The following is a 16,875-nucleotide window of genomic DNA, read 5'->3' as shown; positions in this document are numbered from 1 at the left end:
TCTTTCAATAAATAAATTCGAAAAATTCGTTGTGTGCCTCAATATTTCAATTTTAATAGCCCCTTTTCAATTTTTCTTGAGATTAGTACATTTTGTACCTAATTTGTTTAAATTTTTCTTATTGTGGATGAAAAATAGTACAGCTTGCAGATTTACATTTTTATCGTAAAGTTAAGTTTATTCCATGAAATATAATTACGTGAACTTTCTGAACAAATGAAAATAACTTGTCATAGATATACTAACATACTTTATTGATTCATTAATAATTGGAAACATAACCCCTTAACAAAGAAATAATTCAAAAAATATAATAATATGGAAAATACATAGTGAACACCTCGGTGAAATAAACAAAAAATAAAACATACATACAAAGGTAGTACTACATGTAATGTAGATTCAGACATAAATATTTGGAAGATCTGTGGAAATAAGATTACAGTTTGTTCTAATTCAAATAAATGCATTGTATAGAATAATAAGATTTTATCAAAGTAGATAAAACACAGAATGAATATTAAGCTGATATTTTAATATTTTAAATTATGATGATTTATATTTATAATGTCACCCGTTAGCCAGGCTACGTGTGAACATTGCAACGAATGATTTCTATTTCATATGGAGTATGATCTACTGTGTAGGAAACTAATCTATCTAATATAATTATCATTTATAATATGAGTGGGCAAATCATTAAAATGTCTAATAAATTACACAATTCAAAGCATCCAGAGAGATAATCGGATGGTATACTTACTATATACATGTACTACAGTAATATCTAAATGAGCCAAAAACCCTCGTTTTTTATTAAATTCTAGATTTGTTAATCATACTTTTCGATTTTTTTTCTTGAATAGGAGAAATGAACAGAAGTGCTATAAACTTAAATGTACATATATATATGAAATCAACTGCATGTCAATTATGAGCTAGGGAGGAGAAGAAATACAATGTATTTAAAATTTAGTTACATTTAACTTGTTCTTTGATTCATGTTACAGTGCAGTAAAATACGAAGGACCACTAAAGCCATGAACAACTTTGGAAGTAGTATCTTACCAATATTAACATCACAAAGTACAGTTTAAAATGCATGAAAATGTCTATTCAAGCCAATGGCCATGATAGCAATGTAGCAACATATGAATATTGATATAACAGAATTCATAATACTTTATAGTACATTGATGACTGCAGAAGGTCTATCATATTAAAAAAAAAAGTTTTTCGGAAATGTCTTTGTTTTCCTGGTAATATTCCACTCGCAACCTTATTAATTTATAGTTCATAAAGCCCCATATTTCTTTCAAATTTGATATCCATAAAGTGGTAAATAAATGTACAGTTAACTAACAATGAAAATATGCATTCACTGATAAAAAAATCACTAACTTTAACAAATAATTGCAATAACAAATGTAAAAAAAAAAAATAAATCTAATAACTGGTAAAGATATAAATTTATGCAAGAAAAAAGTAACCATAACCAATGAAAAAATAAATAGTAACAAAAATGTAAATTCTAAATCTGATCTTGGAGGGAAGCATCTTTGAATGTTTTGCTCACAACAGCAAATGTGTTCTTTCAAATCCTTGAGCTAGAAATTAAAATATATTAAATATAAATGTAGATGAAATAATTTGCAATTCTTAGCATGAACATATTCTGAATCAACAGTTTATCAATAAGCTCCATTATCGTTATAAAATACTGTCACAACAGAATTTCAAATGTGAGCAACAATATTTATTCAAGATTTTACTCTCGTAAAAAAAATCAAAAAAACTTTCTACTCTCATCTTTGACAAGGGCAACTGAAATGGCTTTCTGATGCACATCACACCGATCATTATTCATACATATAACAATATTCTGAGGAACTAGCTAAAGGAATCTGGGTTATCTTTTTTTTTTCAGGGAGGTCCAATGTCTGTTAACTATTTGTCAGTTAACTGTGTGAAATTTATCTTTGCAAATTCCAGGACCAGATGTCTACTTGCCCCACTGCCAGATCCTCACAGCACACAGGTTCCTGGCTTTTCATGTTTTGTCTCATAAATGTAGGTAGGTGGTATATTTTTTTATTATGAGAAAAATATGTCACATCAGATGCCTGAGGCTTAGCATCACATACATGAACTGTGTACTGACTGTTCATGCTTTATAAGAAAATAGATATGAAACAAAGTACAACAAGAAATAAACTAAACTTACCAATGCCACATAATGCAAATCGAGCCTATAAATAAAAAAAATAATAATAAATATTGTGAGCAAGGATTCTAAGCTGACTCAAAACACAGAATATACATGTAAATTACTGGATAATTTTTAGTATTTAAATTATTAAATTCAAAAAATGTATCTTACCTCTTCATTGGTTCGCATTTCAAAAACGTAACAATTGAACTTTTTAGCGAGACTGCACGTGGTTTCTCTGCATAAGAACAAAAAGCAAACATTTCATCAAGTTGTGAGAACTTTCTACTTGGAAACATAAAACAAAAACATGATTTATTTGATCTTACCCTGCAATGTATGCTATGTATTTAAGTTGATCAGTTCTCCGTCCGCAAGCTGAAATTTCTGTATAGGAATGTTCTAGTAAATTCTGTAATGTATAATATCAAATGCAAAATCAAGCTACCAGTCAATATTTATCTTGCACCAAACATTTTTCTTAAATCTATATATGGAAAATTGAAATATCATGTAGTTGACCACTCCCATCCCCCCCTCCCCACTCTTAAAAAATAATAGGAGATGTGCAAGCACATTGGATGAGTTTAGCCTCCCCCCCCCCCCTCTTCTCAAAAATGCCTGATTAATGTATCATTACATTATCAATATTGTTAGATGAACATTATATAACTGGTTCTATATCATACCTTCTCTTCCTTGGTGTCAATGACCAAAACTTCCTTTTCAGTTAGCTCCATCTTTACAGCCTGTCAGATGATAAAAATTTGTAATACATATACATCTAAGTTAAATTTAAAATCATATCAACAATTTCAAATGTAGTGCATCTCTTAAATCGTACTGGCTTGGGACCAATTCTTGCCAAGTACCAATTGTTGCCAGTGAATTGTTACGTACCAGTAATCTTTGTACCAGTATATAATTTTGCATGTTGATAAAATGGCATAACAATGCACTGATGAGAATTGAAACTTCGTGGGAACTGGTCTTACGCCAGTGCAGGTAATAAGACCGTTCAAAAGAACATAAATATAAATGGAGTTTGCTTATTCTATTATACAATAATACAAAAATATACTAATTTAGTAGTCTTTACCACTCTCTGGGTATGGTTCCTTAAAACTCCCAAAACAGAATCTTCAATCCTGACCACTCGTCCGTCCTAAAAATCAAAATATCATATGATAAATAGAGGATATCTATATTTATAGTATTTTTTGATTTAATATTTGCTTTATCCAACAAGTTGAAATGGTATATATATATTCACGGCGCTTGCCTATGGAATTTATACATCATATTAATTCGTTGGATAAAGCAAAATATTTAATGTAAAATCACACAGTTATAGATGTTCTATTTATCTAATATGTTTTGATTTATATCATAAAGCTTTTGAGACAGCCCTTGAAGTGACACAAATTGATTATTTTTAGCCTAATCAATGTTGCAATGTTGTGTTATGCAGTTATTATGACCTTGCTCAATACAATATATTACAGCATGATTTTGGAGATAAATATAGCAGTTTTAATGTAAAGATTCACTGAAATAGACATTGAAATACTTTTTTGGGGTCTAAAAATTTGTTTCATTTGTTCATCAGTTGTATATTGTATACAATGTATTCTTTTAACTTACAAGGCCAAGAGTAACATATCCAAGATAGTGAGCATCATATGTTGCACTGAAAGAAAAAATAGATAATTTTTTGGAATGTAATAATGTGCTTTAATTCATAAATATTTGTTGACCATTAATACTAATGAATATTGTTGTCTGGTGAAAATCAAATGCAAAACGAAATAAGAAACATGCCTAAAAATTGTAATGGTAGAGCCATTGTCCATGAATGCACATATTCTTGAAATCATGGATTACACAAAATCCACCAAAAAATTGATGCCCACAAAAATGAATGTAACTGCTAGGTCTTCAGACCTTGATATTGACCTTTGAATCATTTCCACTCACCCTCCCTCTGACCCATGAACTGGGATTTCCTCAGCCTCCTCCTCGTTCAGAATGGTGTGTGGTGGTTTCTTGTAGTCGTTGCTGTTGTCCTTTTTCACCTGTATCAGTTCCTCGGCTGTAGTGATGTCGACATCGGCATCCTCTATCAGGTGTTGTATAGGCTTGTACAAATTACCCTGGCTATCAAATCCCTGTGTAAAGAGAAAACAAAAAGCATATAGAGGCATGAGATAAACTGAGTGAAAGAAGTGAAGCAGATCTAGAGAGAGAGAGAAAGAGTGAGAGCTAGAATGAGAGAGAAAATTCAGCACCGATACTTTCACATTAGCTTGATTCATATAGACTTTGATATCATGTATGTATTACAATGTATTGAGATTTATAATGTTGACTGTTAGAACTTTTCTATGTGAAAACTACTTGGTAATTTTTAAACCATAACCTTCATTAAGGTATGTAAAATATTTTATATCTACATCAATCTTCTTAATAAATTTTTTTTATCTTATAATAGTATGTAATGTTAAATATCAGTCATTAATTGATTAAGATGGACAGTACACTGCTACAAAATCTTGATTATTCATCATAGATATGTTGTGATTTGGCTTCATTTAACATTTCTTTATTTCTTTAAATGCTTACCTTAACAACATGAATATGAACTGGAAGACCTTTATACTTTTGTAAAATGTTGTGTACCTGTGAAATTAAGCAATACATTAGAAATGCATAACAACCCCCCCAAACCCCCCCCCCCCCCAAAAAAAAAAGAGAAACACAAAAAAAACCAAATGCTTAGTTTTGATAAACGTACCGACAAATTAAATTCATATCAGTCAAATTCTAACACATAAGAAAATTATTCAAACAAAACTTACAACAGACATCTTGTTTCCTCTCAGTGCCTCTCCATAGAGCTCATCTATAACATCTCCAGCATGAATCTTGTCCTATAAAAAATTAAGATTAAATTCTAAAATTTAAACTACCTGGTAGATATTTTTAAACAGGTAAAGGTAACAATGAAACGCTTCAGAATAATAATGAGGACAGATTAAGGGAATTACAGTGGAGATGTGAAGTCCACATCATCAGTCAGCAGTAAATGCAGACTTGTTTAGCAATCAATTTTGGTTATCCTACAATAAATCCAGATTAACCATACAGTTTTTAAAGAATTTACATACCCAGGTATATGTTACTTACATTTTCTTCTGCTACACTGCCTGGTTCTACAGCTTTCACCAAAAGAAAGCCGTTAATGTATCTATTAATAAAGGAAACAATCAAAAATAATCATCACTGATATTATGTAAACGCCTGGTAAAAGTACATAAATTATATTAACTTACTGGACATGAAGGCCAAGATTATCACACGGAACCAGTTCATACTGCTTATAGATCTAAAGGGAGAGGAAGAAAAAAGAAAATTTTAACTTTATTGAATGAAATGATATACTTCTGAAAGTTTCAAATGACCCATACTTTTAATCAATCATTGCTCACAGGTAAATTCCATGTTTTGTCCAAGAAACTTGCATTCTGAAAAAAAAAAACCAAAAACATTTTAGTTCAGTTATTTAAAACAAACCACAGTATACATATTTTCAAATTGGCCTTTTAGATAACAATATTTTCCTGATATTAATACATAACTTACATGAACTCGCAGCTGGAAGTGTGCCTCGGTCAGCTCAAACAAGAGTGACTGCAGAATTTCTGACAAAATCAAAGTTTAAAAGAAAGTGTACTCTTAAATCCATTTTAAACACAATCAAAATCACTATAATACTACTTTTTCAATGATATCTCGAAGTCATCAATGAAGGATTAAAAAACTTGTTTATAAGTTACAAAACCACAAATTACAAGTTAATTCATATATCAACTGGCTCTCAAAATCCTTTCAAAGCCATACCTGCCAAGATTTCATTGCCAAGAATGCTGTCGTTCTCATAATACACCTCCTGTACATGTCCAAATAAGAAAATATTTATATGCTAGCTGGTACTTAAAAGATCTAATGTAAACATAATCAAAACAATATGAAGACAATAATAGCACTGACAAGAAATGAAAATCATTCAATTCAATTTAATAATCAATTTAACTTCCATGTTGTTACGTTAGATAATTTTTGCACCAGTAAAAAGTGGTTTGCAAATTTATATATCTGGTTATTTAAGTGTGACTTACCGTTGCTAATTGTCTGTTTTTGGCGATAATTTGTACTGGCACAGTCAGAACTTTTTTCATCAAGGCCGATCTGATAAATAGACGACCTCGACCCAAATCAAGTGTGACCTACAAAAAAAGTTATTCTAGCTGTGTATCACTTACACTTGGAAAGATATGTTGGTTTTCTTTATCTTCTGCTAAGGAAGTAACTAAAGAGTAATGGAAGTATGTATGCATGCACAGAAGGGAATGAAGTACTAGTAGTGATTGTGTGAACAAAAGAGGGAAGAAAGTTAGAATTTCTACATTTATTGTACATCTTTTACCAAAGTGTTATTTAATGTTAAATGAAGAGGAACTTTCAGAACCAACCTTTTTTGATTCTTTGACAGTGTCGATGACCATTGACAGTATGGGATTGCATCTTCAATGAAATATAATACAAAAAATTTGTTAGACTTCATAAGACAATTTTTTCTTTACTTTTTAAAATAGTTGAATATGAAACAAGACCGATTTTTACCTTTCTTTGGAAAACGATGGTATTTTTGCCACCCATGGCCAGAAATAGTCACTTTTGTCAAACCATTTGGATTCTGTTGGTAAAAAAAGATCAATAATTGAGTGTTGGATATTCATATACATCTATTAAAACTGGCGAATATGGATTGATTATAGTGTGAAATGAATAAATTTAAACATCTGTTTTGCATTACAATATTTCAGCATTCTTAGATTTTATTATTTATTATGCAGAAAAGTAATTGAATTTTATAATAGTTTTATCCACCCTTGCAGTTGATTCGATTGAATATTCCATTTCCTTTATACTTGCTTTTGATTCCTTTTTGGAAAATTTCCTCTAAAACACAGCACAATTTGGCTAAGTTTACATTGTCGTCAGTGACAACTATATCATTTGTCCTAAATTCCAAAACAAATCCTGAAAAAATTGAAGAACAAATATTGTCTGTTTAATATGTTATCATCAAATTACAGACAGAATTGCTTAATTTATTTCTATACTCTGTACCAAGATACCCTGTATTCACATTTGGCTTAATTGCTTGATATTTAAATACCTCACGGTTAAAACAATGTTCATTCAAAAGTATGAAAAATTTCCAAGATTTTTCGGTTGAAATGTCCCTGTTAGCTTATCAGGTTTCAATACAATGCTATAAAAAACGTGATGTCTACGGGGATTTTGAATTGCAGCAAGCCCAGATGACAACGTTGAAAAATTGCACTATGTATTCCGAGCGTATTCCGAATGGAGAAAAGATGTAAACATTCCACATTATAATTCTTTGTATGGAATCTGTTTTCGTTCCTATGAATTTTACCGAGTGAAAAATGATAATGTGTCAATGAAATTATCTTGGAAATTATCCCTTTCAAATAGCTATTTCAATTGTACTTCTTTCACGGGTATGTGTATTTTTATTTAAAAATCGTCCAAATGTGCTGCATAAATATCTTGGGACAGACTATAACATCAGCATGTGCATAATGTGAAGAATGTAGCATTTGAGCAAACCCTGCGTATTAAAATACACACATTTTCATGCTTGAATCTTCTGGGTACACATGGAACAAAATTATAATGCATGCATGAATGTTGCATAGACGCGCACTATTTGGTAAAAATATCCTGAAAACCATGAATCTGGCTGACAGAACCAACCAAGCATGATATGATGATGCCAATTTTACATTAAATAAGCTTGTTCATTCATCATATGCCACAATAACAAGTGAAAATGCATTTCTACATACCCTTCAATTTTTTTAGCAAAGGGTCGCTGACTGACATAATTGCAAACTATAAGAAATGATTGAAAATATGGCAATATGCATCGTTGCAAGACGAAAATCAAAATCGGATATTGAAGATGTAATTAAAATACAAAATGAACAATGTAGCATATAAAGTTCCGAATTCAATAAATCGTAACATATTTTTGGACACGCCTGTATACTTCGTCACATTGCTCGAAATCATGGAGGTCGTAGGATCCACAAAGATACCCGCTGTATCAGAGCTGGTCTCTAAAGCCAAGGCAGCTTTTGTTGACAAATTTGGATGTGAACCCCAATGTGCTGCCTACGGTCCTGGGAGAGTTAACCTCATTGGAGAACACACCGACTACAACGAAGGCTTTGTTTTCCCCATGGTCTGTTGATCACGTTTCGTGTAATGCTTTTGTTTACAACACAAAATTTTTAACGTTAGACAACACAATATTCTAACACTGCCAATCGATTCTTTTAATAGTTTATGTATGAGTTGTTACATAAATATATTTTTATTCAGTTTTGGGGTATCTAAATATTATATTTTTGTAATGGAACGTCACATCATGCAATATAACTGCTACCGTGTCTACTTACTCGAAAATGATTGGTCGGATTGCACACACCTCAAAATGTACAGTGTAGAGCAAAAATTACTACATGTATTTATATCTTCTTGTGAGCAAAGTACAAAATCGAGAAATATATTTAATTTCAGGCCCTACCACAGGTGACGGTAGTTGTAGGGAAAAAGTCTGAGGGAAACGTGTGCCGAGTCCTAACCCTTGCAGAATCAGTGGATGAACCTAAGTACGTGGAATTCCCTGTACCTTCAGCGGAAACTCCACTAAAACCAGGCTCTCCCAAGTGGGCCAACTACGTGAAAGGGGTCGTTGCAAATTACATAGGTATGGTATAGTTGTGTACTTGCATATTCAAAACATTTAAATAGATCTAACTCAGTCTCATCTGTTTTATACTGAGTTACAATCATGTTTATTGCCCCAGTGTTAAAACTTAAGGTTTAAAGTAGTCCGAGTATCGCACTACGTCATAATACGGATTTTACAATATTGGTTCGACTTTTACAAAGCGTTTTAGATACCCGGTATTGATTTTGCTCTACATCGCTGTTGTAAACAATGGCAATAATAAGCAATTAAAACGGTAATATATGTATTCTATGAGAGATAGAAATGATTAATGTTGAAAAAACTCGATTCTGTTAAAGTAAAATGAAAAACGAAGTTTCTGATTAACCAGGATCTCAGGTATGCTTATATCTTCTTTGTTTTGATCCCCCCCCCCCGAATTTTTCTTTTTCTTTTACTAAAACCGGTTTAAATTTACAGACAGAAGCTATTTCGAATTTAATTAATCGTCAATTAATTAATGTTTAAATGATATCTAACAGATATGACAGATCTAGGCAGAAAACTGTAGCAAAATGTGATTTTTACGGATTTTTTCGTCAGGGTCTACTTGGTTTAGAGCTTATAGCGTGAAAAGTAATCCGTCAACATATAATTTATTTTACCAAATCTTTTTTCTAAGATGCCAATCTATAGAATAAACACCATGAATTTAAGTTTGAGTCCATCAAATAGTAAATAAATAACGAAACGCGATACTAGCATTGATTTTTTGTATTCTATTTTGATACATCAGGTCCATAAAGCGTACTTACTTACAAAAATTTGCGCAAAATTATTGATGAGATATGGCTTAAATAAATATTTATACTCTATTTTGTATGTTCAGTTCTATTTTTCCCAAAATTAATAATTATTTTTAGGAAAAACGGACGTCTGGCAAATTTCATAATTGTCAATAATTTTCGCAAGGGGGTTCACCCGTCTGAGAGGTGATAACAAACAAACTAGCATGTAAACATACATATTTTCTTTTGTATATGTATTGCTAGAATGTATATTTATCATTTAAAGCTAAGCTTTTAATGATTGAGCCCATTTAGTGCTGAGTATAGGACTACCTTAATTGAATGGCTAAAGTTTTTTAAAATATGAAGATTTTAAGTTTAATTGTAAACCAACTTTTATATGTGTGCGAAAAATTTGTGGGAGGTTCATGAGGGCCTTGTCGTCATGAATATTTCTTGCAGCAAACCAGTTGTTGTAACATGGTTGTTATAACAATAGAGGTATGGATAAGGCTTGGTCCCAAATTTTAGTCGTCGCAAACCAGTTTATCGGAAGTAAATCACAAAATAAAGTCATTGCAAATATGTATGTGTATCTTATTAAGTAAAGGCACTTTTTCATTTCAAAAATACCTGAAAACTTGGTATCTTATTTTTTCAAGGGCATTTTACATTTATGCCTCATATCTATTATTCAGTAGGCAAGAATGATAATTATAATTATACCCCCGCTCCAAAGGAGAGGGGGTATACTGTTTTACCCATGTGTGTCCGTCTGTCTGTCCGTCCGTCCGTCTGTCTGTCCGTCTGTAACAAAAATTTCAGTCGCATTTATCTCAGCAACTATTTATCGCAGATGCTTGAAATTTTTACACAGTGTTTGTTAAGGCATGTCATATCGTGGGATATATTTTTGTACCAATCGGACGTCAACTTCCTGTTAAATGACGACTTTGTTTATTTTAAGCCAAAATTTTCAAACAAATTTCCGTCAAAGATTTCTCAGCAACTATTTATCGCAGATGGTTGAAATTTTTACACACTATTTGTTTTGGCATGCCATATTGTGGGATATATTTTTGTATCAATCTGACGTCAACTTCCTGTTAAATGACGACTTTGCTTATTTTTTAGCCAAAATTTTCAAACAAATTTTAGTCAAAGATTTCTCAACAACTGTTTATCGCAGATGCTTGAAATTTTCACACAGTTTTTGTTTTGGCATGCTATATTGTGGGGTATATTTTTGTATCAATCGGACATCAACTTCCTGTTAAATAATGACTGTTTATTTTTAGCCAAAATTTTTCAAACAAATTTTCGTCAAAGATTTCTCAGCAGCTATTTATCGCAGATGCTTGAAATTTTCACACAGTTTTTGTTTTGGCATGCTATATTGTGGGGTATATTTTTGTATCAATCGGACATCAACTTCCTGTTAAATAATGACTGTTTATTTTTAGCCAAAATTTTTCAAACAAATTTTCGTCAAAGATTTCTCAGCAGCTATTTATCGCAGATGCTTGAAATTTTTACACAGTGTTTGTTAAGGCATGCCATATCGTGGGATATATTTTTGTACCAATCGGATGCCAGCTTTCTGTTAAATGTCGACTTTGCTTATTTTGCATATTCACATCAGAGCGGGGGTATCACTAGTGAGCATTGGCTCACAGATATCTTGTTTAATTTCTCTGGCCAAACAACTCAAAATATAAATTGTTTCAGACAGATATATTGTTTATTAACTTTATTGCAATGTAAATTGAGGTATCCCCTTTTCATTATGGCAATAACCTATGTCCTGATACAGTAGTTCTTGAGAAACATTACATATTTTGGGGGCGTTATTTTTTACATATTAAAAATTTATTTTAAACAAATTACTGATTTTTTTTAAGGGTCAGTTGTCCCCTTTGATGCTGTGGTGGTATCTTCAGTGCCACTAGGTGGTGGGGTGTCCAGCTCTGCCTCCCTGGAGGTGGCTACCTACACATTTCTGGACGCCCTTACAAACGGAGGAGCAGATGTGTCCAAAAAGGACAAGGCTCTAGCTTGCCAGAAAGCCGAGCATGAATACGCGGGGATGCCCTGTGGAATTATGGACCAGTTTATCTCTGTTATGGGCCAGGAAGGTCATGCCCTTCTTATAGATTGCAGGTAAAGAATACAATTTAATTCTTACTGCTGTTAAATAGATAGTGCCATATACAAAATACACCAGTACATGTATCTAAAACTGTACGTACAGTACTGATCAGACCCAACCTAACACCAGAGTAAACCCCAACTAAACCACGGGTTTAGTTTCTGGGTTTACTTTGGGTTTACTTTTTGAAAATTTGGGTCCACTCGGGGTTTACTTTTTTGGTCAACTGTAAGCACTGAAGTGTGAAGCTGACCTGTCTTTTATCTTACCATCTTATTGCCTGTATTTCCTGCCCCTTGTTTATTCCGAATACACATGTATCGTCTGCTTTCAGGGGTATACTTCTGATCGGGGTTTAATTTACTCTCTGTGTCCACTCTGGGTTTACTTGGGGTTTACTCTGGGTCCACTCTAGTAAACCCAGAAAGTAAACCCAGGGTTTAGTTAGGGTTTACTTTCTGTTAGGTTGGGTCTGATTGGTACTGTATCATTATGATGGTCAAAAGTGTTGGTTTGGTGTGGGATATAAGAAACTGATGCATGCATGCATGATCTAAGATGCTATTCCAGTTCTTTTCTTTTCTCTTGATGAATATTTTGGAATGATACCATTAAGTAAATGCATACATGTGTACTATAAGAAAGTGTGAAATTATTATGTTCAAGGGATCATTAATGGTTGTTACAGGTAAATGGATTTGAGGCAATTAAAGCAACATACCGTGCACATTTTGTGTGTTTATTATCTATAGGTATTTACAAATTGCAATATTTCAGGTCAATGGAGGGTAAACTAGTTCCAATGAATGACCCAAATGTGGTTGTCTTGGTAACAAATTCAAATGTCAAGCATGAATTAACAGGATCAGAATACCCAACACGTAAGAAGCAGTGTGAAGTGGCAGCAAAAGTCATGGGCAAGAAAAGCCTAAGGGAGGCATCTATGAAAGATTTAGAAGGTACTTAAGTTTTTGTTTTATGACCCCATAATTCTGTGTAATCATTTAAATTCGTGGGGGCCAATTTTTCTGGATTATGACTTTTTTGCCTATTCGTGGGGATGTAATTTCGTGGATGCCATTGGTTACTGTTTCAGCAACAAAGATAACTCTTTCTAAAATTGTTTTCGTTGAGTATTTAAATTCGTGGGGGAATACCACAAAAATTGAGCCACCATGAATTCTAATGATTCCACAGATTATAATAAGAGTGGAGTACATGGCTCAGTGGTTATGGGTGTTAAGCCAGTAACCGAAAGGTCGCTGGTTCAAACCCCGCTGTGGTTACCTGATGGTGTATGTTGTGCACTTAGACAAGGCAATTTATCTCATTGACTCAGTCCACTAAGCTGAAATAGGGTACCGGCTTATGCTGGGGGTTAACTTGCGATGAACTGGTGTCCCATCCAAGGGGAGTCAATGACTCTCATCCGCTTCATGCCCTCATGGCATGGAGAAGGAATTAACTTTAATATATGGTTGATTTCAGGGGATTCATCATTTTTTGGTCTTTTTGTCTCCCTGTCTTGAATTGTTGAGGTCAAAGGGTACATGTAAAGTTCAAGGTTAGGCACCAGTTCAAGGTCAATCATCAAGTCAAGGTCAATATGCTCATAATTGCAAAACCTAGCTGGTTATTATTCAACCATCGCTAGCTTGACCATTCTTTGAAGCACAGTGATATTTACATTTACAATATACAAGATGTGACTGAATCTGTACCTAGTTCTTTGAATTAACTATTGACTGTAGAATTTCATTTGAAATGTACTTATTATCTTTTCTTAATTATATACATGTATATGTTTTCACCTGATGATTAAGTATTTTTTAGGGACATCTAAATTAATGAATTTAAGATACAGCAATAATAAATACTTTAAAAATATGGGTTCTTGCAAGTCATCGTTTCAAAATGCCTTGTTTTAATTATTTTCATTATTTATTAGAATTTAAAGAAAAACTTGATGATGTGATGTATAGGAGAGCGCGCCATGTCATTGGTGAAATCATTCGAACAGAGGAAGCAGCAAAATGCCTCGAGCAGGGAGATTACACAAGATTTGGCAAACTAATGGTGGAGAGTCACAATGCTTTAAGGTATATCACTCAAATCAGAACTGTGTGTTTGTTTAAACAATGTTAATAATTAAGTACCAGTAATGTACAAAATGTTACTGTTGCATAGTTGATTTACAGGGAAGTTAAACTTTACGTATATTGGTAGTTAATAGGGAAGTTTACGTTTTAATAGTTAACAATAGAGTTTAAACTTTATACCGGTATTTAGTTATTAGGGAAGTTAAAAGCCAAAGAAGTTAATTTCATGACAAAGTTCTGGAGTAATGTAGATGATAAGGAATTTTTCTTTTTGCGTAACAGATTTTTAAAAAATACCCATACTACGTACGATACAGGTTACTACACAATGAACTAAAATTATGGTGATAAAGTGTATATTTTACTTAAGATAGCAGGAACACGTTTTATCAATTGATTGAATTTGAACCAGCTAACTTTGAGCTAATATTGAAATGGCCAAAATTCACAGTATTTTCTTACATGCATTTTGGGATAGATACATCCCAAAAAAAGTTTATTAGGAAAACTGTGTGTTCCAGCTCCAAATATATTTATTTCAAAAATTGAAAAAGAGGCCTTAAGAGGGGGTGTTTCCATGCCTAAAGTGCCTGTATATTTTCTCAAGGCAGTGAGCATTTCATCCATTTTTAACCATTAAAGACAATTGTTTCAGGGATGACTATGAAGTCTCCTGCCCAGAGCTGGATGAGTTGGTTGTGGCCGCCATGGAGGCAGAGGGGGTGTTTGGGTCCAGGATGACTGGGGGTGGATTTGGGGGGTGCACGGTCACCCTTCTGAAGAAGGAGGCGGTGGAGAAGGCCATTCAACACATACAGGTAGGTCCCTAGAGAGTTATCTCACATACTTTGTGTATTTCAAGACTTGAATGAGCTGACAAGAAGCATCACAAAGGAAAAATATTTAAAGAGTTTCAAGACTTGAATTAATTAACACACAAAAAGCAGGGCAAAACAAGGCCCCTAAAGACTAATCTCCTCCGTTGCATACCGTTGATGTGGGGAAGTTATGTTATACGATAAAGATGAATATGTATAGCCAATCAAAAAGGAAGTTGCAACTAGAATTAAGTTATATGTGTAAGAATACTGTATTCATGATTTTATTCAGAATATTTTGTAACTTTTTCTTTGGTTAACAGAAAATACTAAATGTTCTAATTAAACTACTGTAGAAGCAGAAATATTCGTTGTGGATTTAATTTCGTTATTTTCGTTGGCAGTAGAAATCAACGAAATTAAATCCATGACGAATTTTTAACCAAAGTAATAATGAATACAAAGATATTAATATGTCACGAAATTAAATGCCAACAAATTTTTATTTGGTTCAAAAACAACGAAATTTTGACCCAACGAAAATATGTGCTTCTACAGTAGGTGTGTACCAGTTCATTGAAATGATGCACCTTTTTGCAGGGAATCAGCCTGTTTACGGACATTTTCAGTGAAATATATCAAATCACTCTTATACAGTTAAAAACAAGTAGATGCATATAACATTCTCTAAAACATTTTTTCTAAACTGAAAGAAATGCTACAGTCACATGATAATGTAAAATCTCTTCTTTTTTTCATAGAAGCGTTACAGTCAGACGGCAACATTCTACGTGTGTCCCCCAGCTGCAGGGGCAGCGCCATTATCGCTGTCTTGAGGTTATTTAACCATAGGACAAAAACTTTGTGTTAATTGTGCCGTAGAAATTCAGGTGTTCGCTGCTTCCTTACCACAATTTATTTACCATAAACATGTTTACCTACTCTACCAATTTTTGTTTTTGGAAATGAAATTATAAAATGATATTTCAAATTTTATCATATAGTATATATTGTAAAATCTTTGTTGGAATCATTTTTTTATTCATTGGGGTCAATATTCATGAGTAGTTAAAATTTTCCTGGTTCATGGGGATGTCATTTCGTGGGTATAGCGTAATCGGAGCAATTTTTATAAATATTAAACAAAATCTTGTGATACATATGTGGGGATATAAATTTGTTATAAGTTTGTGGGTTACCCATGAAAGCCACAAACGATGATTCCACAGTATACCGAATGAGGGTTTTTTTTACAACAAACAAAATATTTAACTTTACAAATTTATTTTGTAGTTATACTCAAGCTATGATTTTTTTACAATTGTTTAACATGATTTATGGGCTTATTTGTTTACATTTACTTGTATATTTGCTTTGTGTAACTTTCTTTTAATGAATAGTATGTGAAATGAATTTATTATCTCGTGAAATTACTATACCTCAACATCTACTCGTACATTTATGTTTTGTTGTGTTTGTTACATGCTTATTTTTAATAATATCACTTAGGCAATAAAAGTAATATATACAATTCTTACAAGAGATTTTGTTTGTTTGCCGTTTTACATCACATTGGGATTCTTTCAAATTTGAGATGTCGCTAAATGCTGGTCAAGATCGAGTGACAAAGATAGTGATATGGGATCTATGTTATTTAAAGACACACAACTTCACCTCTCTTAATGCAAGAATATGTATAATAAGTACGATAAAAAGCTCAGTACGTTCCGTCTCACTAATAATTATATCCATGGATTTGGTAATGTCGAAGGAAACTGCATTTTATTATTTTCTTCAAATCCAATTTTGACATTACTATAGTTGTCTTGCAAGAAATACCGGTACATTGTCACATTAAATTTTTTATTTAAAGCTGTCCAGTCTATTCTTCAGAGAATAACAATACAGTTGCTATAAAAAGCCAACCTATTTCCAAAAGAATTCAACACTAAAAAACCATTTTGACAACTTTTATTATTCAGG

At 32.6% G+C, this 16,875-nt stretch overlaps 2 protein-coding genes across 2 annotated transcripts in view; one reads left to right on the top strand and one right to left on the bottom strand.

Moving 5' to 3' along the window:
- Positions 1-237: 237 nt before the first annotated feature.
- Positions 238-16,875, bottom strand: part of LOC128164457 (methylcytosine dioxygenase tet3-B-like) — a 37,153-nt gene continuing 20,515 nt past the window's right edge. The window contains exons 11-29 of the mRNA XM_052828281.1: positions 7,205-7,312; positions 6,893-6,965; positions 6,742-6,793; positions 6,388-6,495; positions 6,110-6,158; positions 5,852-5,910; positions 5,698-5,733; positions 5,542-5,594; positions 5,396-5,456; positions 5,068-5,139; positions 4,832-4,888; positions 4,187-4,377; positions 3,854-3,899; positions 3,309-3,374; positions 2,899-2,958; positions 2,539-2,621; positions 2,381-2,447; positions 2,225-2,249; positions 238-1,607 (exon numbers count right to left, since the gene is read on the bottom strand). Of these exons, the coding sequence (XP_052684241.1) occupies positions 1,573-1,607; positions 2,225-2,249; positions 2,381-2,447; positions 2,539-2,621; positions 2,899-2,958; positions 3,309-3,374; positions 3,854-3,899; positions 4,187-4,377; positions 4,832-4,888; positions 5,068-5,139; positions 5,396-5,456; positions 5,542-5,594; positions 5,698-5,733; positions 5,852-5,910; positions 6,110-6,158; positions 6,388-6,495; positions 6,742-6,793; positions 6,893-6,965; positions 7,205-7,312 (1,301 nt within the window). The 3' untranslated portion in view covers positions 238-1,572. The remainder of the gene's footprint in view (positions 1,608-2,224; positions 2,250-2,380; positions 2,448-2,538; positions 2,622-2,898; positions 2,959-3,308; positions 3,375-3,853; positions 3,900-4,186; positions 4,378-4,831; positions 4,889-5,067; positions 5,140-5,395; positions 5,457-5,541; positions 5,595-5,697; positions 5,734-5,851; positions 5,911-6,109; positions 6,159-6,387; positions 6,496-6,741; positions 6,794-6,892; positions 6,966-7,204; positions 7,313-16,875) is intronic.
- On the top strand, positions 8,331-16,436 carry LOC128164459 (galactokinase-like). The gene is made up of 7 exons (XM_052828282.1): positions 8,331-8,546; positions 8,885-9,074; positions 11,728-11,986; positions 12,753-12,934; positions 13,924-14,074; positions 14,730-14,892; positions 15,654-16,436. Exons 1-7 carry the CDS (start codon positions 8,373-8,375, stop codon positions 15,726-15,728), a joined length of 1,194 nt encoding a protein of 397 aa, XP_052684242.1. The 5' UTR covers positions 8,331-8,372; the 3' UTR covers positions 15,729-16,436.

Source organism: Crassostrea angulata, chromosome 10 (assembly GCF_025612915.1).
Source record: "Crassostrea angulata isolate pt1a10 chromosome 10, ASM2561291v2, whole genome shotgun sequence".
Classification (NCBI taxonomy): Eukaryota; Metazoa; Mollusca; class Bivalvia; order Ostreida; family Ostreidae; genus Magallana; species Magallana angulata.
Note: the sequence above shows the minus strand (reverse complement) of the source record. Positions and strands in the feature narration are given on the sequence as shown.